Below are 15,040 nucleotides of genomic sequence, written 5' to 3'. Positions count from 1 at the left end.
TTCTGTTTCAAGACAATGTTACTGTCATCATATACCAGTAATTACGGACAGGTGCTGTCTATTTTGCCCAGCCGCGCATGGCCTAACTTGAATTTATTAGTAATGGTTTCTAGGATATCGAGTGACTTCATTCTCCCTTAAAAAATCGTCCATAAAACGTGCGCTTTTGGTAAGTAAATCTGCAATTTCCCTGACGCCTTATAATCTTTCAAATAGGAAATATTTATTCTCCAAATATTGCAAAGATTAACCGTATAATTTTGGAAAATACTACCAGCGCAACAAGTGGTCGTTATACAATTCGTTAGGCCTGAGAGAGTTTTCCGTTAAAATCACAGATCGAGCCATGATTTGATTTACTTCTTTTTCTACAGGACACCCTTGCCCAGAATCATTTCTTTAACGATTTTTGGGAAAGGCTAAGAAGTCAGTAGAAATTTGTATAACTTAAAACGTACCGGTAGTTTTAACTACAAATATGAAATGACATTTAATGCTAGTTTAGTCGTGTTTATAATCTACTAACCGGTGGATTTCTCGTAGTCTGTTTGTTGAATTTCTAACTTAACGTCTGTTCCAATTCAGTTGTGATTTTCTTCTTGATTTTGTACTTACCTATCAAGTTTTAACAAAATTGTTGAAGAGATCAAGAAATCTGACGAACTGAATTACATGTCTTTCCGTTCCGGGATACTGATTATAATCACTGATTCTCGAAACTCAGGACGAGTGAAGTTTTAATTTTATTGATTTCGCCAAATTAGTTTTATACTTGATAAAGTCAATAAATGTTCGCGTTTTTTCTTCCTTAATTCCAATGTTCAAGGTGTACAGCGGGACAGACTTTAACTTGGATCAGTCCTTAAAACATCCATGTTCTGTTTTGTTGATAAATGAACTGGGGAACGACTCCTGTATCATGAGTGGTATGGTTAATGCTCGTCGGTAAACTGGAATTTGAAACCTACCTGGGTGTGGCGCGGGAATTGTGTGACTCAAAAGAGTCTGTGCTAAAACAGAAAACCAATTCTCGGAGCTGATTCAGATTGCGCGAATATTGAAACTTGAATGCTGTCTTCAACACAGCATGGTGTCAATTGGTTTTCTTTGTTTATGTTTTGTACAAATCCCTTTGTAAGATTAAAAGCTGCCAGAGCTTCACCCCTAAGCGAGACGAGAGCACGTTCGTCTCTTTCAAATGAGAATTCCACCGAGATGAATGAGCGCTGCCGGCATTTTCACAAAAAAGAAATTCTGATTCATATCTCGTACACAGAATCTGTAGATTTCTATTACTTTTTGGCAGTGTTTCACAGGTATAATTATACGTATTTAGAGTTAATCTTTATTAAAAAGACATAAAAGTTATCTTAATGACAGATATAGAGGACATTACATGGCCGCGCGGAGATACGAAATTTTTCTTCGAGTGTTGAAAAATATTTCACGAGTGAGCGCATGTTCTATTTATTATATAGACACCAATGAACTACCAAACCATTTCACTTTAATAGTTTTTTGGTGTGAAAGGCGCGATCTATTATGTAGCCATAGCAACAGTGATATTATCACGCGTGAAAATAACATGTTATTTTCACACGTGAAGATATCAAGTTTTCGCGCGAAAGCTCACCTGGTATTTCATTGGTGTTTATATAATAAATTACTTTCACTAAAAGCCACAAATCAAAAGCCAAACAACTATTGTTTTTGAGGCTCAAACTTGAGCCGTAGTTTCTATAACGTTGCTGAATTGGATGAAGGAGCAATTTCAACACTTACTTTATGCCGGGGGTAGTTTCTAGACTCTTAGGTTTGAGATTTATGACCTCGTCTGCATGACCAATCATAAATTTGTAACGACTTTTTTGACGCAGAGATTCTAATTTCTCACCTTGAATACAAGCTTAGTCCTTTTTCTCTTCCCTCCTGCTCAGAGGAGAAGGTTTGGTTTGCAAAGGGGACCAAGAGCCTGCCAAACGTATTGTTTCTTTAGTGTAGAGACGTTCACTAACAGTGCCTGTACGTATCACACAGTAATGAATCTGTCACGTGTTTATCAAATATTTGCAACAGGAGAGGCAAATATTAGCGAGCATTTACCGAATCAAATAGGGGTTTTAGGTTTCACATCGAAGCATTATTTGGCACAAGTTAAGGATTAAACAAGGAAATCTATGATAGAAACATTCCGATCGACCGCAAAACACTACCTCAGTTATATCCTGCATGCCCTACCTCCACAACAAAGAACTTACAGAACACTATCACGCTTTATGGTTCATTGTAACGTTTAAAGGCTAATTTAACACTTATTCAATATCTGTTTCAGTCTATACCAGTAGGCATCAGGGATGGAAGTTGGCCTAACTTTGCTTTGTTTCTGTTTCATTTCATTTCTTAGTTTAACAGGTAAGTTTTTTAAAAATGTAGTTTACTGACAAACCTGCATAATGCTTCAAAATGCGAAAAGTGGTCTTTCGAGGAAGTTGGGGCTAGATCGTAGTAGGGAGTTTAAGCAACGACGACGGCGACATCAACGAGAACGGCAAGAAAGTAATAGGCCCTCGTGCATCACGCTTTTTTGTACATTTCTTTGCCGTCACTGCACCACAACGACGTGAAAATGCCAAAATTCACGTTTCGTGGAGGACGTAAAAACAAGACAACGACTTTCTCTTTATTTATTTTCCTGAACTTCGATACAGCGCTTTAGAATTCAACTCCAGAATTACAGTGGAACCCCGTTAATACGGTCAAAAACAAAATGGCCGTAATAGCAGGGTGACCGTATTAACGAGGGTGTCTTAACAAGGAAATGTATGGTCGCTTTTGCCGGGCGGCCAAACAAAAGTGGCCGTAATAACGAGGTGACCGTATTACCTAGGTGGCTGTAAGGCCAGGGTTTCACTGTAATTGCCAACATTTGACGAACTGAACGAGATGGAATAAGCGCGATAAAGTTTAAAGCAGCGCAACTTCACTTTTTAGTGACGTACGTTTTCATAGCCGTCACTGTCGTTGTTGCTTAAGCTCCCTAGTATCACACCAACCTCGCTCCCAGGGTCCTTTGCTACTCGACCCCTCTCTCGTTAGGGAAGTTGTGTAGGGGAAGACCCGGTTAACGTGGTTAGTATTGCACTTGAAACATTTCAGTCCCTAAATGAAAGAGTTGGTACAGCTTTTAAAAAACGCAAGATCAGGCCAGTCAGGCTGTACAAAGGAGAACGAAAGCTGATCTAAGCTAAAAAAAACACATGATTAAAACTGACTAATAGAAACATGATGCGGAATGTACGTAAGCAATATCAAGTTGATTTTGAAGCCTCTCTCGTACCGAGGTGCTTCTTGGGATTTTCTGCGGTAGTCGTGGGGTTCCCTTGTCCCTTTGCGTTTTTAAGAATTCCCATGATCCTTGCGTCTCGATTACCTCAGAAAATCTCAAGAAGCGCCCGGGTAAGATGCAGTTTTGAAGCTATTACTGACGAGCAGAGACAATTCATTGTTACCAAATGCCCTGTTGTGGGGGCTGAAAGGGGCGAGGTAACCACAAAATGAGGTAATTTTAAACTGGCATTTTCACTGCAAATATTTGTCACCGGCTCTTAAAAAGAGCCTACCCTCCTACACGAACGTAACGGCTCCTGAAATAGCAAAAGATACGTATACTAGGTTTCACGTAGACGTGCCCACAAGTTGAAAATTTTGAGCTACAAAGATGTGAGACCGAGTGAGAAGCGCGAGAAAGTCCACCACTTTCCCTCCTGACCGATGAACAGGCAGCAGACCCAATCAAAACGGACCTTTAGAAAGTATAGACTTCAAATTGCATTCTGTCTCCTCTTATAATGTTATTCTTGGCTGTACGACTGCTCAGAATAGTTATGTCTTCCACTTAGTGCTGCAGAAGCCTTTGGGGTTCCAGGCCAATTTATGTAGTGTTTTGCCAAAACCTAAAACAGTTAGACTATTTGCTTTTGAAAATGAACCTTTGAGTTTCTTCAAATAGTGGGGTGGTGCAGCTTGGCTATACGCTTAATAAAGGTCTTTGTTCTACTTTCCAAAGACTGGAAAATTCTTTCACTTTACCAACATCAAAATTAAGCGCGTTTATCCGAAGGACTGGGCTGATTAGAATTTTTTTTTTGGTTTTCTGTCAAAGATAAAATCTCAAACCAGTAGCTCTCAAACCTTACGACACCGTTAAACAGTAACCTTAGCTTGGTAACTCTTTCGCACTTACAGCTGCAAGCCTCGAATCTCTCTTATAAAACAAAAACTTTGCTGGTACGGTATTGTCACACATCATCATCGGTTTCTCTTTTCCTTATAGATGCAAAACTCGAATTAATCTCTTCTGACAAGACTCCTTGTGGCAAAAGTTCAGTTAATTACAATGTCACTCTAGCGAAAGGCGCAAAGGCGGGAACATACTACAAAATGGCAACGGTTGACAAAATGGACGACTGCATAGGACACTGCTGTGGCTCTAAGAGATGCGACGTCGCCTTTATGGTGAATAAGAACTGTTATTTAGTAAAATGTCACGACTCAGACTCTTGCGAACTCAAGCGGTCTGAAAATCCAAAGTTCGACACAATGCTCTCCATGGTTTCAAAAACAAAAGGCAAGACGATACAAGGTAAGCGGCAATATGTTCAACACATTACAAGCGGCACCAGTCTCCTTTGTTCCTTCCACTGGCCTATTATTACACTTGAGCTTCCAGGGAGGTTTTGCGATACACGTATTTCTAGTAATGATTATGACCACACAGGACCAACTAATCTGGTCATAATAACTTTGATCAAAGCAGCATTGTTATTTTATGATAAAGTGGAAGCCACGAGAACTGTTTATCTAATTGAACTAAAAACTGTCATTAAACAGTCTTTTAAGTTGAATTCAGGATTTCAGAGCAAATTTATACGACCATCAGTAAGAACTAGCTACAGGTATGGGGTCAATCAATGTGTTTGACTGTTTGTATCTACGGAACTTTTTACAGCTTTTTCTACTTTTTTTTACTTAGGGGAAAGCAAAGCCGAGCCCGCAATGGAGGAAAACCTTCAAGAGAAGGCATCAGGAACAGAAACTACCGAACCTTTTATTGTAGATAATAAAGACGACGATATGACAACAGTTACAGCTTTTGGGGTAAGTTTTTATTTACTTGATTATGTATTCCAAGACCTGGCTCCTCTCAAAAATAAATCAATGCTTAGATATTTATAGTTTTGCGTTTGATCAGTGGAGCATTCTTTAACTCGTCGTACCATGTGATTCTTAAGGTAGATTTCTACTGTCGCGTAATTTACGTATTTAATTTTATGCGCTTAAAAAAAGTAGAGGCACTGTATGAAAGCTGCACGTGAACTTAAAAGTTAAGCGAAGTTCAACTTTTACCTTTACGCGTGACGTTCCATACTTACCTCTATTTTATTTACGCGCGTAGAATTTACGAGCGCACGCACGTAAAAATTACGCGACAGTGGAAATCCACCCTAAGTTTAAATTCCATATAGTTATCCAAAGGCGGCTCACAATTTCCTACGATTTTCAGACAATTTTGTAAAAACTTGTGCAATGAATTTCCTCTCAGCTCTCCTTTTAGTGAGCACCTGTAGACAAAAATGAAATTGCATTTTCGATTGCTGGGCACTCTGTAATAAAACGCAACTTCTAATAAAACTTCTAACATTTGATAACTTGTTTCCGTCACTACGAAATTTTCGCTAAAACCCGTGGTAGAATGACCGCGATGGCTATCGCGTTTTCCCGCCAAAATGACGCTACCTCACGTGCGTGCACTACTAAGCATTCAGAAAATCTCGTTTTCGTAGTCGTCCACGTCTTAGAATCTAATACTCTCTCTATTCATGAAATACTAATGCATCTTTTATTGCTAGACTGGAAAGACGAAACGATCCAAGCGGTCCTCTGATATAATTGACATGGTAGTAGCAGTTGGCTGTGGTACTGTAGCAGTAGCAGTTGGTGTAGCTGGAGTCATTGTAATGACGAGACGTTTAATTGAAAACAACAAAGCGTGACCTATTTTCTGATCATTTATGTGTTTTCAAAAAAAGAAAGAAAGAAAGAAATGGAAAGAAAAGTATACGTATAAGCAAAGGAATCAAGAAAATCACTTTTCAACATCAAACCAAGGAAAGTTAGTAAGAAGTAGCTTCAGGACGGAAAGGGAAAAAAAATCCAACTTTTGCAAATAATCTCTCTCCCAATTTGTCTTCTTTTTCTTTCTATCTCTTAAAGAGTTTGTTTTCTTTCTTTGCGTTTACAAGAAGTAGAAGCTTTAAACGCTTTTTGAAAACGATTTTGGAAATGTGCTTTTGTGGATATATTTTATTTGACATCATGTCGCATGGCGTCGCAAGGAAAAGGTGGGAGTAAAGACCAACGTAAACTTTTAAAATTTGACAAATAGACCTTTATCACAATAACCTCTATTAAACTTTGCACGTGCTTTGTGATTAATGGGATAAAAGCAACGAACGTGGTATTTCAGGGGCAGACTAGTGATAAAATAGTTACTAAAACGAGTAACAATGGTCGAGTTTGTTGATTCTCTCAAAACGAGACGACGATTTCAGTCTTGCAAAATGTACAGTTCTAATTCAGACAAGTTCAGTAGGTTGTTACTGCTTGCTGTGAGAACATCTACGGTCACTACTGCAACCAAAAAAGTAACAATGATCAATTCCACCCATAATTTGCCATTATCGTCTTTAAGACAGGAATTTCTTCATTTTTTGTTGTCCAGAATAAACAAACGCGGCTGCGATTTCTTGTATGACATATTTTATAGCCAAACTCTTGCGCGCGCGAAGCACGGGCAGCGGAGCACCATGAATCTCTATGGACGCAAGAAATTTTGGTAATCACGTGACCCTCCGTACGTCCGTACTTCCGTCCACCCCCTACATGTAAGCCAATTTCAAATGTCATATTTACCAGCACCATACTAAGACATGGCAGGAGCCCATGGACATGGAAAATGACAATAGCCTGTCAGTTATATACGGCATCTATATAAAGGTGAATTGACAGCTGTCAAAGCCGAGTATTTTTTTTCCTACGAAATTTTAACGCTACACTGACGGGGATAACAAAGAAAGAGCTAGAGCGAGAGATAAAAAACAAAGGAGACGACTTTCGTGGGAAGAAAAGCATGAAAATTATAATGTAGCGGCGGTAAGAAACTGAGAAATGCTAGCGACCACCGAGGTTAAAACGACATTTCCTCCACAAAACGTGTAACTAGGAAGTTTCACGTTGTAGTCGTGCAAAACAACGGCAAAGAAATGTACAAAAAAAGTGTGCTGCACGTGCAAAGTTGTTTTGTTTTTTGTTTTTTTCTGAGCAACAGTACGACGGGCAACAAAATACGTGCAACTTGTTTTGCAACATTGCTGCAAAACGAGTTGAATAGCGATGTTGCCTGTTTGACCACTGACGTTCGAACCTGTCTTGCAACTAATAAGGTTGCAAGGTTTTTTTCGTGGGTGGTAAAACGCAGAACATCGCTATTCAAGTCGTTTTGCCGTTCTCGTTGCCATAGCCGTTAGCGTTACACAATTTTATCTTTTGTTTGAGAAAGAGAGCTCTGCTTTTAGCCCTGCAGCTGGCTAACTCTAAATATTAACTTGTTTGCCCCATAAGAAATCACGTGACTTCGATTTATCCCATCAATCTTTAAGCTCGTACAAAGGTGGTGGGTATCGCAAGTAAGGTCTATTACGGCAAAAATTTAATCCATTTCTTTTGTGAAACAATTATTGAAATAGTTTATTTCTCTAGCGTAATATGACGAAATTATTGGTATTTAACAAATCCCAACGCGTGCGATATTTTTCAGTATCAGTATTATTTCATACAAGTTTAATTTGTTGGCGCCTAAAACGCTTTTGTCGCCTTAGACTGCTCTTGTTCAATGGCGGAGGGACTCTTGAGAGGTCGACTCGGAGCATGCGCAGGGACACCACATCAGGTGGTGAAGCGCTTTTTTTATCTTTTTAGTTCTTTTTAACTTGCTGGCTTGAACTACTACTGATTCTCAATGACATGAATCTCTGGGGAAAAAAATGTATGGAAATGCACAAATGTGTTTACGGCAATGCAATCCAGTGATACATTAAGCTCAGATTTTTCTGACTGCAAATTTCTCGAAATATATAGAGTATGGCATTCATTGTTTTAATGAAACGTTTTCACCTACACTCACCTTACGCTTCATTGTATCGAGTTGTAATGTTAGTAACTCTTGACTGTGCTGTAATAGTAAGGTAATATGTTGCAATTGTATAAAACTAGCATTATGAACTGATATTAAGGACATTATTCACTTCAAAGCGCCCTCTTTGTTTGCATAATGAAACGATACTGAGTGAGCTATTGTAAAAAACCAATTCCAGTTTTTAGCTGTTTTAATTTTCATCTTTTAGCTATAATTTTATGATAATAAATTAATACCTTGGAGATGCTTTCGCTAACTTTAGTCGTGTGTTCAAGGACGGTGCCCACTATTGTTACTGCGCACATTTTCTGCGCATGTCAAGGTAGTCGCGCGCGACGCGAAAGAAGTGCGCAACACGCAGGACACGGGGACTGGCTTTGCTTCCCGTACGTCTGGGAGGTTCTAGTTATTTCTCGTGGAAAAAATGCGTCGTTTTTCAACAGATGAAAAATAATTTCTATTTACCTTGTCAGTTCTTTGAAAACCGAAGAATTATGAGCATGTTGCTACTTCTGCCGTATGATCGATCTGACCGAACATTTTATAGTCAAACAAAAGTCAATTCTAAAACATCAAAAGTTATTGAGTCAAGATGTTACGCTCAGAGCTTGGGTATTAGAAAATCCCTTAATGGGCAAGGATCAGTAAATCAGAAGGAAAATAGCTCTAAGTCCTCCGCTTAATCGAGAAACTGCAAGCTTACCTTTCACTCGCGTTCTTCGTGTTTTATCGGGTAATCGGCTCTAAACACTTTACCGAATATTTCTTTAATTTTGTAAGATTTTATGTCATTATTCACCAGAAGATAGATTTAAAGCGTTCGAGTACATACAGATGTCCCTTTTATTGAGAGTCCAAGGCTTTTATTTGTTGAACAAACAAGAACAAAACTATCATAAGATTGCTTGGATTGCTGAGATCGCAACTTCACAAATAGTTGCGGACCGCAAACGCTTTCATCGTGGAAAAAAGCGTAAATAATTGTTACGCTTTTTACTATTATCATTGTTATTTAAGCATTTTGGCGTTACTAAGCATTACAATTATTGACTCATTGGGCAGCTTGTCGTTTAGATAGTATTTCTTAAGGTTCAATTTCACGCCACACATAATCTGGACATTTACACATAGCTGCCATTTGGCTGTTTACAAACTCTGAGATGAAAGGTAAAATAAAGTATTTCCATTCTAAGAATTTCTTAGGTTTAACAGACACTGTTAAGTCTAAAATTAACATTCAGGAACGAAAAATAGTGAATGATCATGACACAGAATGCTACAGTAAAATAAATAAAAAAAATAACAAAAATAAGTTTATACATTAGGGTAGATAAACGCATTCGGTACAACTACTTTCGTAGTATTCAGCTTTTTAAAAGAGAGTTCATGTATGGAACTTGAGTCTATGCAAATCATTTATGTCATATGACACTTGCGGCAAAGCCAGAAAGAGATAGCGCAAAGCACAGATGTAAGCTCATTGAATGTGTGCAAGTTTAATAAACATATTCGATCTAGGTAACCCGGTTAAATGATAAAAAACGATAGAAGGTTTACAATGCATATTACATCTACAGTTTAAAAAATCTTGAGGACATGTACAGGTAAGCAAACGATTGAAGGAGTACCTGTCAAAGAGTCCCTGTCGACTATTTTCCACTACAGTACAGTGGTTTGTTTACAGCCGGCACCAGCCTTGAATCTTTAGCTCGCTATACTACTCTATGTGCGCTGGAAGTAATCTTTAATACCTTCTCCAAAAATTTTTGTTAAATTTTTGAGACGGCGGAGCTCCAGTCGAATGAAATAGTATAATCTGTTTCCCTTAGAGTCCATGAAATGTCCTTCTTCACTTTCTGTTTTTGCTCTCTTCCGCGGGTTGTTGTTCTCTCTGACTGTTAGCCATTTTGGATATCCCAGAGTACTCCACGTTGAGTGAAGCAATAGTGAAAACTGACCGGGGAGGGGATGGGAAAAATTGTAATAACCCCCAAAGCGATTAAGTTAAGGTCGAAACCAACCAATTTTACTTCTTAAAATGCGTGGTAACCCTAATTTTTATCTTACCAAATGAAAGTAATAAGCCTACTCAGCAAACGATTAATTTTTGGTTCGAAAAAATGTCGTTTACACTATTTTTGAGGCAAACGCTTGGAAAGGGGTATCTGCTGATAACCTCCCAGTTGTGCTGATATTTCCAAAAAAGGCCTATAAAGAGTAGTTGTTATGTTATCATTTGTTGCTGACTTTGAAACCTTGTTACAATTATCATTGCATTTGTGCCAGCTGACGTGTACACTCTGAAATTTGGGGAAAAAAAAACTTTTTATCATTTTTCTTAAAAATGCCTATTCAGCGTTTTTCCCCATATTGAAGCGCAGTTATCTCTGAAAAATGCGTGTTTACCCCCAGTTTTCTTTTTGGATTTCAATAGCCCCTGATATGATCTACTTGTCTCACATAGTCATTATCTAGGAAAAAAATACTTCCCATTAGTGGGCACCGTCCTTAAAGCCTTCTTCTAATCCTCACCAGGGTCCAAAATCTTATTAAAAAATCAGTGATAGGCTCGACCTTGGCCGCTTTATCCGGTTCTGTCCGGTCTTTAGTTTCTCATTTTGGTAGTGGAGCTCGGACTCGTTTCCGGAGCCGCGACTGATAATCAGTCTCAAATAAACTGCACCCCGGAGAGCTTGCCCGCGGGCTAACTAGAGACTAAATAAACTCTTCTTGTTTATGAACTAAATCTTCCACTACATTGCACTTGGCCTTTAGAATTATCGTTTTTCTTACTTAAGGATATTACGGCTTTATGAGGAATTTTCCGCTGGAATGTCCCAAAAAGTCGTGCTCCATTTACTTTCCAACCAGATTTTCCGGAAACGTTTTGTAAATGGTGAGCAACCACAGTTTCTATGGAAACTGTAATTGAAATCGCAATAAACCAAATTTCACCTACCAGTAAAAGCATTATTGCGGCCACTTTTAATTTTAAATGCACGAAAAATGCCAAAACAATGTGTGGAACTTCGATCACTCCCCTGGTCAAAAGTAAAAAGAAGCTTTCGAGAGGTTTTCAAAGATTATTTCAATATCTGTCTTATCATTGGCTAAGAGCCTACAGATAATTTTACTAATCAGCGCCACTCGAGGTTAGAGGACAATTATTAAATTCGGTTTTCGTAGCATCCGGAATAATTAAGGTCTTGATTACATTCCAGGTGCGACACAAAAACCTCATCAAATAATTTAATAAATTAAAACACGGCGCCAAGCACAAAATAAACTGCACATTTCGAATTAAGGAGTGTGAGTTTCTCTGTTGACTTCGTGATTCTAATCGAGTGTGTTTGTCGTCTTTAAATAGTTCAAAAACTCAATGGGCAACTTTTCCGAGAGGCAGATTTTGCTTTGGCATGTTATGGCCGAATCCAAGGCCGAATCTATCGTCACGTCATTGCATATGTTTTCTTCTATTAGTGTACAAGGTTACTCTTTGAAGGTGTTTTCGGAAAAAGCAATTAAATTAGCTTAATTTTAGGTTGGAAAATGGTTGATCTGAGAAATGTTTTGAATTTTTTCATGTTGCTCTTTTCAAGAAATATTGAAAGATATTATATACATTAAAAATAGTAAAAATTGCAAACAAGTTATGCAGCCAATTCAAGGAAGTAATTTTACCCTGGCAAGTTATAAATGCGAAATTAATCACAAGCCAAGTAAATCATGTAAGATTGAATAATTTTTTTCTATTGATTTTGCGGCCCACTTAATTTTTTTGGCTTTTTTGTTTGAAATCTAACATGGCGGACTACATGATTCATAACCTGATTTGCTCATCATATGACGTCATCAAGTTACATAAACAGCCGTCTTTATCTTAATTTATTCAGTTGTTTTAATAAAGTATTATTAATCCTGAAAATGTCATCACAAAAACTTTGAAATTCTCGGAAGCTGTTCTCTCACCGGACAAAGATATAGTTTTCTCAGAAGTACAGTTTTCACGCTGCTATGATACGCCAATTTTTTTAGTGAGGACAAAAGAATATAGATTTAAACTGCGTGGTAACAATCAATATTTCACCACAATTTAGGATTGTCCTTTTCTCCAGCTTCCTACGGATACAAAGTTAAGCAACAAAACGAAGAGAAATAGAGGGGAAAAAAGACTACACACAGACTAAACAAGTATTTGACGTTTCATTTTCTAGGTGTTTTTGCCTTAAGGATCATTCTACTGTTTTCTTTGTTTCGATCCAGATCTTCACAATATCCGGTGCTTTTCACTGGTTATCCGCTGCGTTTTTGCTTAATTACCCTAGTTAACCAGGGCCCGGTTGCATAAAACGCCCGTAACAGTTACGGGTATACGTACGTGTACTCGTAACTTAAGTGAGTTGCATTAAATCACTTACGTGGTCCACTTAGGGATTTCACTTAAGTGACTGCACTTACGATTTTCGTAAGTATCCACTTAAGTGTCATTTATGCAACAGAAATTGCGGGTGTTGCATAAAACTTTTTTTACGGGAAAAATGGCACGTAAATTTACGGGACCTAATTAGGTCCCGTATCCTTACTGTTTCTACTAAAGTTAACGAGATCTTTCACTGAGAAGTGAAAAAAAAAGTTTTTTATTTAAGTAATTCCGTTCTAATGCGCTTTGTTAACCTCTGATGCTCACTTTATTTAAAGCCGTCTTTCAGAAAAAAAGTAGAACATGCAACATACATTATCAGTAAATATTCTTGTAAAATAACGATGGCATGCAAACGTATTTCAACGAAAGTTAACGGACATGATGAGTTGCACTCATAGGATATTAAAATGTCAATCTTCTTTGCTGAATGATCTGAAAATATTTATAAACTGTCATCAGCTTCAATAGATTATAAGGATTGTGAAAAAAAAACGAACAAATTCCTAACGTTTTTTCGACCCTCTTCAGTTTCATTAATGTCGTCTTGGTACGCTTCATCAGCATTGCTGCTGTCGCCCGTAGCTTCTTCTTTATCATCGTTTAGAAAAACATTTCTACATTTCTAGGATGTCAATGAAACGGAATTCTGAAGATGAACAAGGCTCTAACCCCAGAAAAAGAGCGCCGAATTTTAAGACGGATAAAATCATAATTTTTTTCGCCATGAGGTAAAAAGGAGAAAGATGACTCCATTCGGTACTTTATCTCCAACACTGACATTTATATTGAAAATGCAAACATGGTTGGAGGTTCACACAGCTAGTATAGCCGCCGGGTTCCCACCAAAACCCAAGGAACAACTTAAAAAGAAATGGGAGGACTTGTCGTCAGCCACTAAAGCCAAATACGCCAAACGAAAGAAGACTGGGGTGCAGGTGCAATAGAGTGGACTGATGGTGACCAGTTTATCACCGAGATACTCGGAAAAGAAAATCCCTACCTCGTATCTATAGTTGGTGGAATAGACTCTGGGGATATCCAAGCCAGAGAACACACCCTTGATGCTTCAAGTGGCGCCATTGAGAAATACAGCCTATCGTCAACTTCATCTTACCTTCCAGTAGGCCCAGATAGGGTGGTTGAATTAGAAAGTGGCTAGAGAACTTCGGAGAAGGAGTAAGAAGAAAGCCGTTTCGGGGAAGAAGAAACAAAATAACCAAACTGTACCTGATTCCGACTCTGTTAGGGAACAAGGACATAGAGAAAGGAACATTAAGAAGATATATTTAGAGCATTTAAAAGAAAAGCATGATGTCAAAATGAGAATTCTAAAAAAGAAGGAACAGCGGCTTGATCTTAAGTTGCAGTTGTTTAGACGAAAACTTAACATTAACAAGTAGTTTAGAACCTGTGCAGATATTACATTAATAAACTATTTTTTATTATGTCGAAACCTCTCGGTCGAATAATTTTTTTTTGGTTAAATGACGCACTTTTTTCTGTCTATATAAAACGTTATCTCACCCAGCTGAATTTATCATCTAACAGAGGCTCAAGAGTGTTCGAAACGACCAGCTAATTTCTTTACACCCATCGATGGTTAGCTTAAAAAAAATAGAGTGGGTCACTAATAAAGTACTATATCAAAGTTACCTGTGCCCTTAAGTGAGCCCGTAAGTTACCACGTAAAACAGGAACTTACGAGAGTGCTAAGTGCGTTCCATGAAACACCCGTAAGTGTCCCCATAACGGATTCGTAAGTGACCTACTTAAGTGAGCACTTAAGTGCAGGTTTTATGCAACCGGGCCCAGGCCCTTTGCGCATAGGGTGATTTTACTTAACCCGTGAAGTAGGTAGTAGAATACTACGCACTAACTAACTATTGTAACTAACTAACTCTGTTGTCTTGTTTCGTTTATTTGTAGCTATTTTGCACTAATTGTTACTATCTGTTTCACGCTTCAAGTAAAATCACACTGTTTGGAGCGTGGTAAGCCTGTTACGGCCTGGTAAAGCTTGGTGAGACAGGTTTGACAGCCAAACAAGCCTGGTTGGTTGAACCAGGTTTCCATCCTGAGCTATTTTTCTTACCGAGCATAATCCTTGCGGAGGATGGCGCGGCAAGCCGGACTCAATAGCGATATTAAGCTAGCAGCCATCATTTAATTTTTGCATAAAGCATGCAGCCATGTCAAGCATAACAATGTTTAAAATGGAAACTATTTTCCAAGGTTATAGTAAATACTCATTTAGTTTTCTCCTTCTTGTATATCAAGGATATATCAATGCAACGCCACAAAAAAACCTTAAAGTGGTAGACAGACGATGACATGTGAGCTGCTCTTTCCGATGTTTACTTTAT

General features: G+C 38.2%; 1 protein-coding gene across 1 annotated transcript; it reads left to right on the top strand.

Annotated features, from left to right (window-relative positions):
* Window positions 1-4,337: 4,337 nt before the first annotated feature.
* Window positions 4,338-8,496, top strand: LOC140934874 (uncharacterized). Its single transcript, XM_073384437.1, has 3 exons — window positions 4,338-4,642; window positions 5,033-5,157; window positions 5,910-8,496. Exons 1-3 carry the CDS (start codon window positions 4,441-4,443, stop codon window positions 6,051-6,053), a joined length of 471 nt encoding a protein of 156 aa, XP_073240538.1. The 5' UTR covers window positions 4,338-4,440; the 3' UTR covers window positions 6,054-8,496.
* The last annotated feature ends 6,544 nt before the right edge of the window (window positions 8,497-15,040 follow it).

Source organism: Porites lutea, chromosome 4 (assembly GCF_958299795.1).
Source record: "Porites lutea chromosome 4, jaPorLute2.1, whole genome shotgun sequence".
NCBI lineage: Eukaryota > Metazoa > Cnidaria > Anthozoa > Scleractinia > Poritidae > Porites > Porites lutea.
Note: the sequence above shows the minus strand (reverse complement) of the source record. Positions and strands in the feature narration are given on the sequence as shown.